A 15,931-nucleotide genomic window follows, 5' to 3' on the forward strand; every position below is an offset into this window, starting at 1 on the left:
ATTCACACACTTTACTGAAATAAAAGTAACTGCAAAAAACTACAGCTATATATAAACAAACATAAAATAGCTTATTTGCTAAGTATACTGTTAAGCTAACATGTTTTGCAAACTTTGAGATTGCACTCTGAGGGATGCTGACAGGACATTCAGATCATTAACCAACTATTTTCTATATAAAGGTAGTGGAGTAATGGCATCCTGAGCAGAACAGTCATGCGTTGTGTGTGCGTGTGTTGTCATCTGAGTTTCTCTGTAGTTTGTTGTGGTATATGTATGGCCCCTCGTGCATGTTAGTAGGCTATATCAGTGTATTCTACTGGCTCATCAGCGAAGCTCCCCACTGCGCACATAATACTTGATGAAAACACTGTTCCGGTTGACCCATGGTGGCACCCACATTCCAGTTCACCCTCCCTTTTAAGGTCCAGTGTGTAAGATTTATTGGCATCTAGTTGTGAGAGTGCAGAACTGAAACAGTTATTTTTCGGCTTCATACATAATTGGATAATGTATGCAGGCTGTAATCATAAAATTATTTGCCTACTGTGTGTAACATGGGATTGAGAATTGTAAGTGGAGGATAACACAGGGATCATGTGTCGGCTTTACAGAATGATTACTGTTGTATGCAACTAGACGCAGACTCAGTAAGGATGTAAACACATCTCCAATGACATTTAGTGAAACAGTATCAGGTTTGGTGGGTTTAACTGGAGTAACTCGCTGATTTTGGTAAAATGATCAATGTATTTCCTGTCCTCCATTGGGGAAAAAAAGGACTTTTATTGAACAGGTTTATTTTTTTCATAGTACAACGTGGAATGTGTCATGATGGGGTTTTTTTTTGTCAGCCTAAGTCAAACAGTGTCTGCTGGCAGTTCAAAGGTTTTTTATGACAGTTATATTGCCAACATCAGATGCTATTTGAGTTGTTTATTAATGGAAACAGTGGCTCAACACGCTCTCTGCAGGTGTATAATTATCCAGTGATAAAGATGGATGTAATTTTTCCCTCTTGGACTCAATGGAAGTTGTGTAGATGCAGTTCATGTCATTAACATTACACATTACACATAACATTACATAACATTAAGAGCACTATTGTAAAAAGGACTCTTTAATTCAGATGTATAACATTTGTCTAAAAATAAAGTGAGCTTGATAGTCATTGTGAGTGAAACTTGTCACAGCTCATAATGAGCGATACCGTTGGTCATCTGGCTGTGTGCAAACAGGTCTGCAGTATAATCCACATTTACCTAGCAACAACTGTTTGCTTTGACGAACGCACTCGCTCAGGCACACACTAAACACACAGCTGAAGAGCCACAGAAATGTTAGCAAGATATTTGTTGCAGGACTTCATGGTTTCATAACAGAGCAGTGAATCTTTGACTTTGCTTACATTAATCCTCCGCACTCTCTGTCCTTGTCGCTGATCTGTGAGGGTGTGAGTTTCACACCAGTGGTCTGAGATCACTCATCCGGCCTTCCTAATCCAGCATAAGGACACACACACAGACGCACAAAAGCAATGCACACATCAGTTTGGTCAAATGAGGTCAGAGGTTCGTCAGCTAATTATTTTTCCAGCTCCTGGGGCAGACGGTGAGGGAAAGTCTCGGCTTTTAGCCGGAGGATGACGCAGATGAAGCTGCATCGACTGCTGCCATCTCATCCAGAATCTATTAGGTGTGGCAAATAGATGTGGAGACTTCAACTGCACTTCCTAATGATCTCAGAGTACATTTATGGTTCAGTGGCAATCACAGAATTGTGTAGCTTCTTGGCAATTTTCTGCGATATTCTGTGAAGTTGTTGTTTGGTTTGGGTTTTGTATTAAATACAGTTTTTGCAAGACATAGTACATTTTAAAATTCAAAACATTAAAATGGTTTGATAATAAATTAAGAAATGAAACTAATTATTTTGGGGTGAAAGAGACACGTAACACCATTGGATGGGATGATATACTCCCATCACCCACCAACCTGTGAAATCTGTGGCCTGTGAACACATGGTTGCCATGCCAACCCCCTCTTTTTGTCATCTTTATTGTTATTGTGGCCATCAGAGAACAACTGTGCATCAAATTAATCAACAAAACAAGTTATTATAATAAAGGATGCATAAAACACTGATATTGAATTGTGGTCAGAGACACAATGACTTCATGATGTTCTGTTTGATGCTAAATTGGAATAAAATTTATATCAGATGACATTTTTTACAACTAGGATTACCACCTTGCGGTTCTTTGCCTCTGTGCACCAGTCTAGGTACAATTATAGTTTACATCCATGTCTGTGAAAATGTGGATGCAATACACCCATTTTCCCTCTGGCAGCAGAGTAAATCTAGACAATAAGCACAGCCTCAAGGTGGGCACCCAAGATTAATGTCACCAAATCAATATCTGAACAAATGTCTCCACTTCTGATCCTGAGATATGACATTTAGTAATGGACAGAAAAGTGTTTTCACAGAACATTATGATGTCACAGTGAAGCTCACTTCGAACCTTTTGGACAGAAAAAATGTCATCACTTCATCGTTATATCCTATTAAACATTTGTGTTAAAGTTTGTCATAATTAGAATATGGATTCTTGAGTTATGGCCAATGCTTGTGCCAAAAACCCTGCGGTTTTCTTGAGGTATTATGTTCACAAGAATGAGACATACGAGGTCACAGTGACCTTGACCTTTAATCAGTTCGTCATTGAGTCCAAGTGGACGTTAGTGCCAATTTGAAGAATTCCCCTTGAGGTGTTTTTGAGATATTGCATTCAGGAAAATGGGCCTTGGTTGTAGCCACTGGGGAGGCATAAAAACATGCTGTGGACAAACACAAACACAAACACAATCCGTCTGCAAAGATATGGAATATTCTGGGATGGACTTTGTGGAAATGTGCACACATTTGTTAAAAAGATGAAACAGTCGCAATTCCAAGTATGCAAGTTATGGAGCAAAAATGCACTTTGATCACGATCACATTGCAATTTGAAAACATTTAGCAAAAGAGATTAAGTTGTGATAAATGCCATTGGTCAATCCAGATTCACTGCTCCTTTATTAATTGCTGAGTTGTAAGAGTGGATGTAGATTGTTCTGTCAGTCAGTCAGTTATTGTAGTGAAGAAGCAGCAGAAGCTAAATGCCTTCTTCCTTTAAAAAAATCATTGTGTAAATATTTCAGCTGTTGCAAATATGAGTAATACCGGAACCAAAACTGGAAAAGGTTAAGAAGTGTTTCATTCATTCATGTCAACAAAGCTCAAGCACTGCTGTATAAATGTCATCTGTTATCAAAGGACGCTGTAAAAATACTGCTCTGGAGTCATCCAGACTGGCATCACTCTGCAGGTGATAGACTGATCATTTCTGTGGGGATGTGCCAGGGGTCATGCTGTTATCAGGAAGTATGAAGGTCAGGGGAAATTTGTTTCTGAAGGGCATCAGATTGACGGAAAGTGTCGCTCACACATGCAAGTTCATCCATCCTTTATCACTGACATCAGGGCTATCTGTGCTGAAAACAGTTAAATGACAATGAAAAAATGTCTGTGTGCTCACAGCAAGCTGATCAGACAGGAAGTGCACAGTGATAACTGAATTTGTTTCGTTTTGGTGCCCTTTTTTGTGTCTTTCAACCTGCCATGATACAATATCAATTCACATCCGGATCAGTAATGCTGTTTTGAAAACTAGTTATTGTTTAAAACTCTTTTTTGCAAAACTGTTAAATATATAGTCTACTCATAGCAATTATGTTTAAAGTGCTATGTTGTCCTTATGACTCTTAAATTATTATTATTTTGCATCAACCACCAGTTCTCTTTGACACTTGTCAGATGGGGGAAGTTTAAGTTCTGCAACCACACCAGCAGATGCCACTAAATCCTACACACAAGACCTTTCAAATAATTCAGTTAATTTTATGAGATGCTGTTTTAAATTAGACAAAATCAATGGATGTTCTCTACAGTCTTTTCTGCAATCCAACTCATATCACCATATGCCCGCTTGACTACCATGGGCTCTAGAGCCTTCAGCTGCTCTGCCTTGCCTCTGACATTCTTTCCCACAAGACATTTGGAATATTGACACCCTTTCCACCTTCGAGACCCGTTTGTAAACTCACCTTTTCAAGCTGGTATATTTGGTCTGATTTTATGGTGACACTCACATCTTTATTTGCACTAATGATGATTTTATTTTAATGATTTTATAACCACTTTTTATGACAATCATTTTGTCAAGTTAGATATATGATATTAACTTGTGATATCACTGTACATTAATGATTATTTGACTTTATTATTGATGGATGCATTGCCTCTTGTTTTTAACTGTCTTGTAAGGTGTCCTTGCGTTTTTTGAAAAGCACTTATAAATAAAATGTATCATTATTATTATTATTATTATTAGTAGTAGTAGTAGTAGTAGCAGCAGTAGTAGTAAAGCAATGATACTCAGTAGGCCATGGCCCACTGCTGGGCTGGACTTGGAGAGCCATCTAGTGATACACTTATTTTTTTTATTTAAATGTGCTTAATTATTCTCCGAATCAAAACACCCAAATTAAGTGTATAATTTCAGTGACCACTTATGTTTGAGTATCATCAATTCAGTCATGACATTTCATCAGGTAAAGACAAATTGCTTTCTATTTCTATGGTTTTGCCAGTTATCCACCTAACATTCCCTCAGATGTATATTTGTGTTAGGATGGTGCAAGAAACTCATTAAAAAACTTTATGGTGTCCTAGAGGTGGTGAAGGAATGAATTTTCCGCTTACCCGTACTGAATTGAATTGAACTGAATTGAATTGAACTGAATTGAATTGAATGAAATTGAATTGGATGACCCGCCTTCTTCTTCCTTGCTTTGCCTCTTATTGGCTTACCAATAACCAATCTAATTTCACTTGCCTAAATCTGACCAATCAGACCCACGCAATGCAGCGCGTACTAGCCAATCAGATGGAGAGTAGGGCGGGTCCTTACGTCGTTTCAGGAAACGCAACTTCCCCCCTCGCCTCGTATACAGAATGGACCGGAATTTGAAACGAAAAAGTGATGATGAGGAGAGAGACACCCCGCCAGCGAAAGCCTCAAGACGTGTGGTGAGGAAATGCGACACAGACTGAATTGAATTTTGACTCACAGCTGCAGGCAGTGATACTGAGCCGAAATTAGGCGCGAAAACCATCGAAGCTCTAGCATCACACAAACAGAAAGTACTGGGGGTGTGTCACAAAACAAATACCGTAAGACTTAAGATGATAGGCCGGGCTGTTATGTGCCTAAATCACTGAAATCAACACGCTTATATTTGGGACAGGCGTCTATATGGGACTGGCTTTTAAGTCCTGTCACACAAAACTGTTGCTCAGCAAAGATGGAAATCCAATCAAATAATTTATTTAACCCTTTGAGGCCCTGGCATTTGGCTTTAATTAAGTCAAAAACATGGGAAGGAGGTGATGAGCAGCAAAATCAGAAATGACCGAGAGGTTAGCAAGAAATCTGTGAAAGGTACAAGAATATTACCTGAAAATTTGCCAAAAATGTCCAAACAAAAAGCAAACAAAGTAACAAGAAAATAATGCAAGAATAATACATAGCAAGAAATGATTTGAAAAAAAAAAAGCTTTAAAATGATAACAATTCTGTAAAGTCATTTTAAATACATAATTATGAATGAAGGACTCCAGACATTTTTCAAACCTTTTTATTTAAAAAATTGTCTTCTACTAATCTCATTTGGTTTTTATTTTTGGTGCCCATGAATGATTGAACTGCAGAGAATCTTACAAAGCTAACATTGTGAGTAGTATGTCTGTACTGACAGAAGTGTAAACATATATACATACTAAATGTGTGATCTGTGCAGCTAACTAAGCTCCAACAACCTGGTTTTATCCAAAGAACTTATAAAAGTTAAAAACAAACTGCATGACAACCAGACCGGGCCTCTAATTCATGTGTTGCCACAGCTGGCTAGTAAAAGAGACTGGACTTTAATTGGGACTATTTTAGATTTTAGGGTGTAATATTTTCTAAGAAAAAGTGGTTTCAGACACAACAGGACGCTACAACAACATTAAAAGATGACAGTGGGATAGGTTATAACATAAATTTACACTTTAAGTTTCTCCTTTGTTATTATGGTTTTTTTTTATAATAATTTATCTGGGAATGTGGTCCTCAGAAAGTTACAAGAGGTTGAGAACCCCTGTTGTGCAGTTCAGTCATGGGGCCCTGTGGTAGTTTTGGGTTGACTCAGACAGTCTCTCTGTCGCCCAGCAGAGGACGTCATTGTGTTAAATAAGGGCCCCAGCTCTGTGAGAGGAAAAAGGATAACATCAGCGGTGACTCAACTCTTCCTGAGCTGTGGGGCGTATCCAGTCATGCCAAAAAAATCCAGTCAGTGGGTCCTTCCTGTGCTGCAAGTTAAAATTGGAAATAGAAAATATATTATCTTCACACGCACTAATTCGTGCAGTTATAACTCAGTTTATATGGGCGTGTATCACTCTGACACTTTCATCCTCATCATTCATATCACCACATATCTGTCAAATCTGCGGTGTAGTATCTTACAGTGTCAGGGGTGATCTAGCAGAATATCATAAATAGAGACAACCTGATAAAGTGCAGGACCTAACTTGCTCCATCTTAAATACACACTTATTGCGAAAACAAGAGCTCGTGCCAGCGTCTATACTTTGATCAGTCATCAAAGACAAAGTTTTCTGGGCGGGAGTGGCAACAAATTTTGCTCCAAGAGGGCAGATCAGTCCAGCCTGTAGACTCCTAACAGAAGACTGAGGGCGCAGAAGGAAACATTAAAAAGTTTATCCACTCGTGTTTTTTTTTTTAAAGATGCCACACAAGAAAAGAGGCCATGGTAACCATAAAAACCCGAAGGATGCAAAAGAAGTAAGTTTTTGTCTTTTTTTTTTTTTTGCATAGCAGGCATGCCAAATGAATCGAACAGCTCCAGAATGCCTATTCTGAGACAACAGTGCATACAATGGCTGTAGATAAATTATAAATGGGGGAAAAAAGTGCATATCTTGTGAGTGTGTGGTATGTGCTTTTGCTGGATGTTTACACTGGGTGTTGGTGCCTTTGAGCTAACATCTGCAGATCGCTACATCGATGAACATGTCTCCAATTCAGCATCATTGCTCAGTCAATATATTGGTTGTGTTTTCGATGGTTTTCGTGCTCATTTCCCCAGTGATCAAACTACGTGGCCACCCCACCCACCCCCCCAGCAGCGCGCATTTAACTGGAAACAATCATAATACGTCCATCAAGTTCCTTCTTTGGAAATGTGCAAGTGGCGTTGGGAGCGTGGGAGTGGTATATACGTATAAAGATCAGTGCTTGATTTTGCGTTGCTGTGTCGAGCCAGAGGTCCCGTTGTGGAACAGTGCGTTTTCAGTAATTAACCTGTGTGAGAGGGCGGCTGCAGCAGACATCTTTGTGAGCTAATTAGCAGAAGTGTGTGGGGAGTGGCTCTGTGTTCGGTAAAGCATGAGAGAGAAGATCTTGCCGTGAGGGACAGGAGAGAGTGGCAGTGCAGGATTGAACTTTTATTGTTTCAGGACAGTGTTCTCAGCCTCCTGATCCATCATGGCGTATGCAGCATTCTGGGAGAGTCTTGTGAGTACATCTGCTTCTTTACATCACCCTCTCTCTTCTGCTTGACCCTCAGGCAATGTATCATAACTCTGAGGTAAAGTTTGGCACCCGGAAAGACGCTGCATGTGTACGTAGTGTAGTGAACCTGCACAACTTGTCTGAAAGTGTATAAGCTGCTGAATGCTATGTAACACTTGGCATAGGTGGCACAAGATAACCTTTGAGTTGAAATAAATTATTCTAAAGGCTTTGCCCATATTCTGTCACACACACTGTTTAGATATAAGGGTGTGTGACTGTTTAAACTGAGATAGGCTTTGACACGCACACTTTTTTCAGCTTTGAATAAGTGCCAGTTATTCCTAGAACTTAGGATCAGATGTAAAAATAACACTGCGATTTCCTGATACTGTTTCAACTCACTCCGAACTGCTGTGCAATTTTTCTGTTTTGTACACTTTTGTACTTGATTCGTACATTTTGTATAAATACATTGTGTTATTAAATAACACAAAGTTATAATAACTTACACATATACCTAAGTATATTAAAATGCTAACATATATACAACGAGAGTTTTACGTAAAATGTCAAAAAAGCAAGAATAGCATAAAGAAGATAAAGTTTGTATATGGAACATTTTTTGTCACATGTTAAATGAATTAACCCTGCAAGACAATAGGTTGAAATCACTGCATCCTGTTCAGACGTCTCTTTGAATTTATTGCCAGAAACTCATTCAGCATGTACAATAACAAGCTGCTGCATGTGTGTGCGTGTTTGTGTGTGTAGCAAGAAGGAGCAGCTTCTTCCTCACATGATGTCCATTGTAGCAGCAGCAGCAAGCCTTCACCCTACTATCCCACCATTGGGTCCTACTACTGCAAGGTACTGACTTCAGGGGTCTTGAATTTTTTTTCCCCCACATAAGCAGAATTTTGCACGACTAATTTTAAAAAGGATTGTGTTGGCCTAAATGTTGGATATTTCCCTCTCTGACTAACTAGTTTGATGCAGTTTAAATTTTAAAATATAATTTAAAAAGTTGATGGTTTATCATTTCTACATCACAAATGGTCCAAATGTAGTGGTCATTAGAGTTTTAGGACCCATAAATGGGGCCACAGTTCAGAAATATGAGAAACGTATTTACATAGTTGCACAATATGAAGCACAATGTCAATGCTGGATTGCAGTATACAGTAAGGGTGAAGGACACTTCAAGTTCATGTTTGTCTCCCTCTGCTGAGTGCAGTCACACCTAAACTCTGAAATGCTCATCAGTCAGATAAGAGCTGCTGTCTGTAAACTTTCAGCCTGAGAAAGTTGCTTGTGTTGACACTGATGATGAGAGGGGGGTGTGAACTCAGGCATGCCTGAGTTACATTTACCTTTACTACTCAAAACTGGTATATTTACAGCAAATTCGTCTTCATCTTACAAAGAGCAGTCTTTCTAGGATTATTTTCAGACTTTCACCACGTGACAGTAGTAATGTATGTGCAAGTGGCTGTGAAATTGTTAATCATTCATATATTTTCTGCCTAGCCGGTGCAGAAACCCTGTAACTTTTCTTGGAACAGGGCAGTACGTAGGTGGCCCAGTGTGTGAGGTGGTAATTGGCAGAGTTATTATATGTCTGAGCTGCCGTGGTGGAGGTATTGGTGACTGTAGTACGACATGTATCTAAATATAAAGGAGAGTGTCAGCTTAGCAGAGGGGTCCTGTTACATGTGCACGCTTATGTTGCACTGGCACTCACAAACATGTTTACGGCAACATCTGGCATTTCCTCATTCATTTTCATTCATTTTTAACTAACTTTATTCTCCAAGGTGTCCTGTTTTTAAATGTGATACTAAAAAATGATAGAAGTTAAGATAGGCGTTTGGGAGATTACAGGACAAGTAGAATGTTTTTGTTTCCCATGGTCCGCCAGCGAGTTTTACAGGCTGAGCCATATGGAACTGCACATTAGCAAAGGTGTGTCTGTCACACAGGGAGTGTGCCCTGGTTTGGGGGCCTGTATGAAAACCTGTATGTGCATCTGTGCAGTGCACACACATGTGCAAGCATGAATATTTCCAGAAGGGCATGTGCATTGCAGCATGTATATTATGTACATACTGCAGGGCCATATGTACCTGTGCTGTACATGCCTTGTTTGTCTTTTTTAAGTCATCCGGTACCAAAAAAAAAAAGAAAAAGCAAACTTGTATAACTTCATTCCTTTTCTACGTGAACACACTGCTGATCAGATGGAATAAAGCAGAGGCGTTCAAAGTATGACACTCTGGGCCTCCCTCAGACAAAAGTTGAGACAACAATGGATCCCAAACCCCACCTTTACCACAAAATTATTGGCTTTTGTTTTGCATGCATATCTACTTGTTTCCAGCACAGGGTAAAAGGCTGCATATAGATGGATAGAGGAGAGTGTGGGTCTTAATATAAGAACCATTTCAAAGGTACATCCAGAGCCCTGATTTTGTTTCATGTTGTGCTATGACTGTTCACGGATTGAGAAACTCCTGCGATCAGTCTTTGTCTAAGGTTTATTGGGGCAACCCTGCTCTGAGTTTTGGAGCTGCAGTACCCACTGGGCCTTCAAACAGAATGGTTGTATTGGAGTCAGGAGTTTCCTGTTAGCTGCAACTTGCACTCCATCTTGTTTTCAGACAAATCGGCACAATTGAAAATATGTAAATAGCTACTAAGAGTTTCTGTATATGATGTAGTAGTGGATGTACAGAGAGCTGACACTGGAGTATTTTAATACTGAAGGAAACTTAAAGACATATAGCTCTCAAGCAAATGCTGGCTTTCTAAGAAAGAGGATTTATGGATTTTTATTTAGAAATAACATATCTCTAGAGTAGTATCTCTACGGCCAATATATCTGACACTCTGCAGCTGACACCAAAACAATGTAGACTGATAAATTTGCACTACAGGTTAGAGAAGAATGCAAGGTTATCTGTTCTTTTAAGATATGAGACAGCAAATTCTCATATTTAATCTGTGCAACAGATGGGCCTACGTGTGTGTTTTCGTAGCCATTAATCATCCATGTCAGCTGGAAGTAATCTCGTTGTTCAGGTCTTAATTGCATGAAGAAATCCAACAGGGATGTAATTTTTTTACCAGTCAGTTTTAGCATCATATTGCACCTACAGTTGTGTTACAGGTTGCAATACCAGTGAATTGTATTTGGCACGTTTAAATGCTTTCTATGCGGCGTGCATAAAAGAAGAGCTCTAAAACTCCACCTGGACATCTAGTTTAATGACCATCAACCTGTGTGCACAAACAGGAGTTTCATGTCTGGTTACTTTAAACCACTAATAGAACTGTATATATTTCCATATTTTGCTGAGGTGTGCTATTAAAACACAGTGACTCGTTCAAAGACTGTATTGTCTGCACTCCCCGCCCAGAACTGCCCAACGCGACGCACAGTACACCCAAGTAATAGGTGAGGTAAAGCCTCGGGGCAATAACTGGAATTCTGCTGCTTTGTCTGTTAATGAGGGGGAAACAATGGGAGCAAAGTAATGGCTTCAGAAACATCTGAATGTATTTACCACATATTCTGAATTTGTGTTTAATAATGATAGCATAGCATATTTTGCTTAAGTTCAAAGTTTTGCCTTTGTCTTGGTTCAAAAGTATTGAAGGTGAAGGTTCAGAAAGCCAACACCCATGCCTCAAGCGTCAGTAAATCTATTACTCATGTGTTCTGTAAAAACACTCCCTAAATTCTTGTTACCCGAATAAATGTTGTGTTGCTGCCCAGGCTGTTATGATACACTGTCATGATGAAATAACCTCCATTTGCCATAGATAACAGCCTGTCGTTGGCTCAGCCAGGGGCTATCGATTGACGGTTCTGACCTGGTGACCAGATGTTGAAATAACGGACAGGGTTCAGTCAATATCACTCCCTGCTTTATCCTCAAGAGGTGATGATGTCACTTATGTAGGATAAAAGTTCTTGTTTTTTTGGCAGATAGGTTACACAGATGTAATATAAAACTCTGGCCCCTCCTTTTATTCTCATAGGCCACCATTGTGGTTGCACAAGCTATCTTTTCTTGCTGTGTGTACATAAGAGGTGTGCACACAAACATGTGTATGCCTCTATGCCATTGTATGCTCAAGGTCTCTATATCATTACACATCTGGGTGTGCGCTTGTTGATAAGTGGCTCTGATATTTTCTCAGTCTGCTGTTTCACACACCTGCCCGGGCATATTTTTATGCCTGTTGGTTGAAGGCATAAAAAAGCAGCTCAGATGTGGCCCCTTATCAGGTGGGTGTCAGTCCACGGTCAGCTCACGTCTCTTTATAGCTCAGGGAATTACAGCCTGGTCTCCTCTGACTTCCACATGTGAGCCTCCCCCCCTTTGCTCCCCAACCACACCCCCCTCTGGTCCCTCCGCCCTCTCCCTCTCTCCCTCCCTGTTAGTTGGAAACATGCTGCAAGCCGACAGACAAGGCAGCGGCTGACAGACACACACAAGCTCTGAGGCATTTTCAGCCAACATGGGCCAGATATTGAGCTGGATCAGAGGTCCACGGGACGGCCAGGCCCTGCAGGATGTGGCAGTGGAGCAGCAGGTGTGTGCAGATGTGTGTATGTCTACGTGGTGTGTGTGCTTGTGCCGTGGTATCTGCTTCGAAACTAACTCAGAAGTATCCACGTGTGTTTTGTTTTGTTAATGTAAGTCGGCCTGCAAGTTGAAAGCTAGATGTGTTAATGCTCTGTTAGTTTTGTTAGTCCACTTTGTTCTGTGTGTGTTTAACAAAGGACTTATAGGGGAAACGCATATGAGCAGGAAAATGGTCTTGGCTTTTAACCAAGTCAGACCTCCCTCCCTCCCTCCCTCCCTCCCTCCCTCTCTCTGCTGGAATGTGAGGCTCCCGGTCAGCGTCTGCCAATTCACAACCAGAGAGTGCAAGTTTTGCAGTAGTGAGACATTAAACCAAGCCTTGGACAAGGCCTGCCTTGTTTGCTACCTGTTGCTACGAATATCTTCCACAGTGATGACTGCTTAAAGGTGGCCTGATTTAGTTTTCATTAAGAAAAACATTATCTTTGTTTTTTTTCCAGGACAGGTCTTTTTAGTTTATGAGGTCTCGCCCACATAACATTCTCCTGTGATAATCTGCAGTGGCAGATGGAGCAATAAGAAAGGGTGTGTAGCTGGACTAAGTGCTCCTTTTTTTCTTTGCACAAGTTGGAATTGCACGCACCAGAGGTCATATCCTGTAGCGTCATACTGTGCGATTAGCTTTTGTTACATTTCACGTCATGCAGACAAAGCGACTGTGATGTGTGACAGGTCCACACTGGCTTTCATGATGTCAGTACTTTGTTATCAGGGCTGTGTTAGTTTGCTCTGACTCACTTTATGTGTCAAAGGTGAAAATGTGTCTTAGGAGGAGGACTGCACACTGATAGCTTCAGATTTTATGTGGGAGTTTTTTTTTGTGTGTGTTTTGGGCAAAAAATTCTCAGCTCTGGGCTGCAGCAGTCTGCCTGCCTCCCCCACAACTCACTGTGGTCATTCTTAGACTGACAGGAAATGGCCACTGGGAAAACACATCTTGGCTGGACATGCAGAGCAAAGTGTAAAAGGAACACGATGTCTGAGTGGATATTCAGCACATCAGTCTTGTCATTAGACATTTTTATTTGCTTGCTGTGATACAGTTGACAACTATTTCAACACTGCAGTGGATTTGTAATTGATTTATAATTTTCTTCATGTATTATAAAGTTATTCAAAAACTACTCAGACTTTTTAATATCTCTGAAATAAGCAGGAATGTAAACACTGGCACTTTTGTAGAGCAAATTTAATGTTAGGATTGTAGGATTTAGTGGCGTCTCTCAGTTAGGTTGCAGAAATGAACAACATGGTGGACTCCCTGGATGAGGACCTGGTCTAGATATAAACGTCTCATTCTAAGGTAATAAAAACACAATAGCTCTTATGTTTAGATGTTTTTAAACTAATGAACACAGAGTTATGAATATGATATTCCATACCTGCCAATATATATCCCAATAAACTCTACACACTGGACCTTTAAATTCCTTAACTTAAGTAAAATTAGCTCTAATACAGCAAAAAATGTCTCCATAACAAGTAAAAATTGCACATTCAAAATTCAGAGCAGCTATACAAGATTTTATGATAACAATACCACAGTGTGAAAACAATGCTATAGGTGTTATTTGTACTGATGAGCCTATGGAGAATAATCACCACAATCTGCACCTCTATATTATTTATTTTCTTGATCTATTTTGATAATTTGATTAATTTACAAGCAGCATTTTATTGATGCAGCTGTTTGGGGTAAAACTAATTCTAACTACTTTATATAATGTTAGGTTTTCATAGGCCTTTGTTGTAAAATGAAATACTAGTAAGTATGGCATTCAAATAAATGTTGTAGTGTAAAAAAAAGCACAGCATTTGTCTTTGAAACACAGTGAACAAGAGCTAAATATCAGCATTAAATGGAAATACTCAAGTAATGTACATCAAATTTGCACTTATGCTTGATCATTGTTCCAACACTGGATGTTTTTACTGTGTCAGCCTGAAGAATAAAGTCTGAAGTGGTGCTTTTCCACTGTCAGCAATGACACATGAAAACTTGAATTTCCCTCTATTATCCCGTGGTATAAATAACAACAGAACAGCTGGATTGGTTGGTGTGTGTCATGTGACATCGTGTCACAAGGTTTCTTGATACTGAAGTTCAAATGTCATAAACAGCCTTTTAGGAAAAGGCTTTCTGCTTGTCTTGTCATTGTCAGGAATAGACTAACAGCAGCAGGACAGCAGATATATTGATGAGATATGCTCTCGACTCAGCCCTCAGGCAGTGTTTGTCCCAGAGAGAGAGAGAGAAGGAGAGCACATCGTGTCCATGTGAGCATAAATACACAGACATTCTTGTTGACACATATCCTGTGCCGCTAAACAGTGTCACTCCATTTCCTGTCGTGTGTTATTAAACGTCCATGTTTATCCCGTTGCCACCCCGTATGTTATTTCCCTGCATTCATCGGAACCTGTTAAATTTCTCACTTCACTGTCAGTTTGGCCTTACTTTTTTCATGATGTCAGTTATATAAAAGCAACAGTGGGAGAGTTTCCAGGGCTCTGGGCTCACCTGAGAATGTGCTTCAGTGAGGCGTTGTTGTTCAGCACCAAACACTTTCTAAACATTTGTACTGCTGTATGTTTACATCTGTCCCGGCTGAGGAGAAGCTGGAAGTCACATCATGTTTTTTCCCCACTAGTCAGCCTTACGCTTACTGAAAATAGTAATGTGATATAATAACTGTGGTTCTTGGTATTATTGCCTCACATAACACGTGGAAAGCAAAAGTTGATGATGTGATGTTAGCAAGCTTGTGATTATCATGAGTTAAATGTGCTGACAAGCCCAAACTACATCATGATATTATTGAGACACTTATGCACCAGAGATTAATTCTGCCCCACCCTGTGATGTGAGGCAAAGAATTTGGGGCTAAATTATCTGCAAATGTAAGATATAAGCCTTTTTTAACATATACTGACTGTAGGAAGAGAGAAGGCCTCATTTTTGTTGTGTGTTTTTTCTAGCGTGGGATGAAATGTGGGTCAACAAACCAGGGGGAACATACATTGCTAAATTTAGAGCTGAACATGCAGCAGAGCAAATAACAGCTATAGTTTACTGTAAGTGTGGGGAATTTAAATGGACGCAGGGTTATATGAGAAGGAGCGTTTCACAGGGGTCAATATTTGATTTATTTTACCTTGGCACTCTTGTTCTTTAGGACTCATTGATGCACTTGAGTAATTGCTCTATAATAATGCATGATAATGGATAATAAAAGACAAGTTAACAGCTAAACAGTCATTTAAATGAATGAAGTAGTCAAATTTACATTATCAGTCTTCTCGTGGCCCATGTTTGTTTTCTCTGGGTTTGATTTTGATTTTAACTCTGTGATACCGGCAGTGCTGTTCACCAGCCAGCTCTCATATCTTCTGAGCGTATTGAACGCACCGTACGTCAATATCCTGCACCTTGAAATGTAGTACCACACAATGATGTGGCACCTTTAACAAAAATAAATAAATTTGAACCTCTAGCTCAAACAAGTATCAAGCCTCAACTAGCTGATTTACACACAGTAGAGGCTGCTCAGACAATAGGAAAAGCAGCACAGTGGACAATAACAGCACTGTTCTC

General features: G+C 39.8%; 1 protein-coding gene across 27 annotated transcripts in view; it reads left to right on the forward strand.

Moving 5' to 3' along the window:
* Window positions 1-5,028: 5,028 nt before the first annotated feature.
* The window catches only part of cast (calpastatin), a 44,932-nt gene continuing 34,029 nt past the window's right edge, over window positions 5,029-15,931 (forward strand). For 8 of the 27 annotated variants that reach the window (XM_088086130.1, XM_088086132.1, XM_088086181.1 and 5 more), the window contains exons 1-3: window positions 5,029-5,133; window positions 6,896-6,952; window positions 8,456-8,551. In XM_088086130.1, the coding sequence (XP_087942256.1) occupies window positions 5,059-5,133; window positions 6,896-6,952; window positions 8,456-8,551 (228 nt within the window). In that variant the 5' untranslated portion in view covers window positions 5,029-5,058. Of the gene's footprint in view, window positions 5,134-6,895; window positions 6,953-7,416; window positions 7,685-8,455; window positions 8,552-12,123; window positions 12,284-15,931 lie in introns of those variants that run through there. The other 19 variants (XM_088086164.1, XM_088086221.1, XM_088086262.1 and 16 more) reach the window with 11 other exon arrangements.

Source organism: Plectropomus leopardus, chromosome 2, assembly GCF_026936395.1.
Source record: "Plectropomus leopardus strain MGB_pleo_1.0 chromosome 2, ASM2693639v1, whole genome shotgun sequence".
Taxonomy (NCBI): domain Eukaryota; kingdom Metazoa; phylum Chordata; class Actinopteri; order Perciformes; family Serranidae; genus Plectropomus; species Plectropomus leopardus.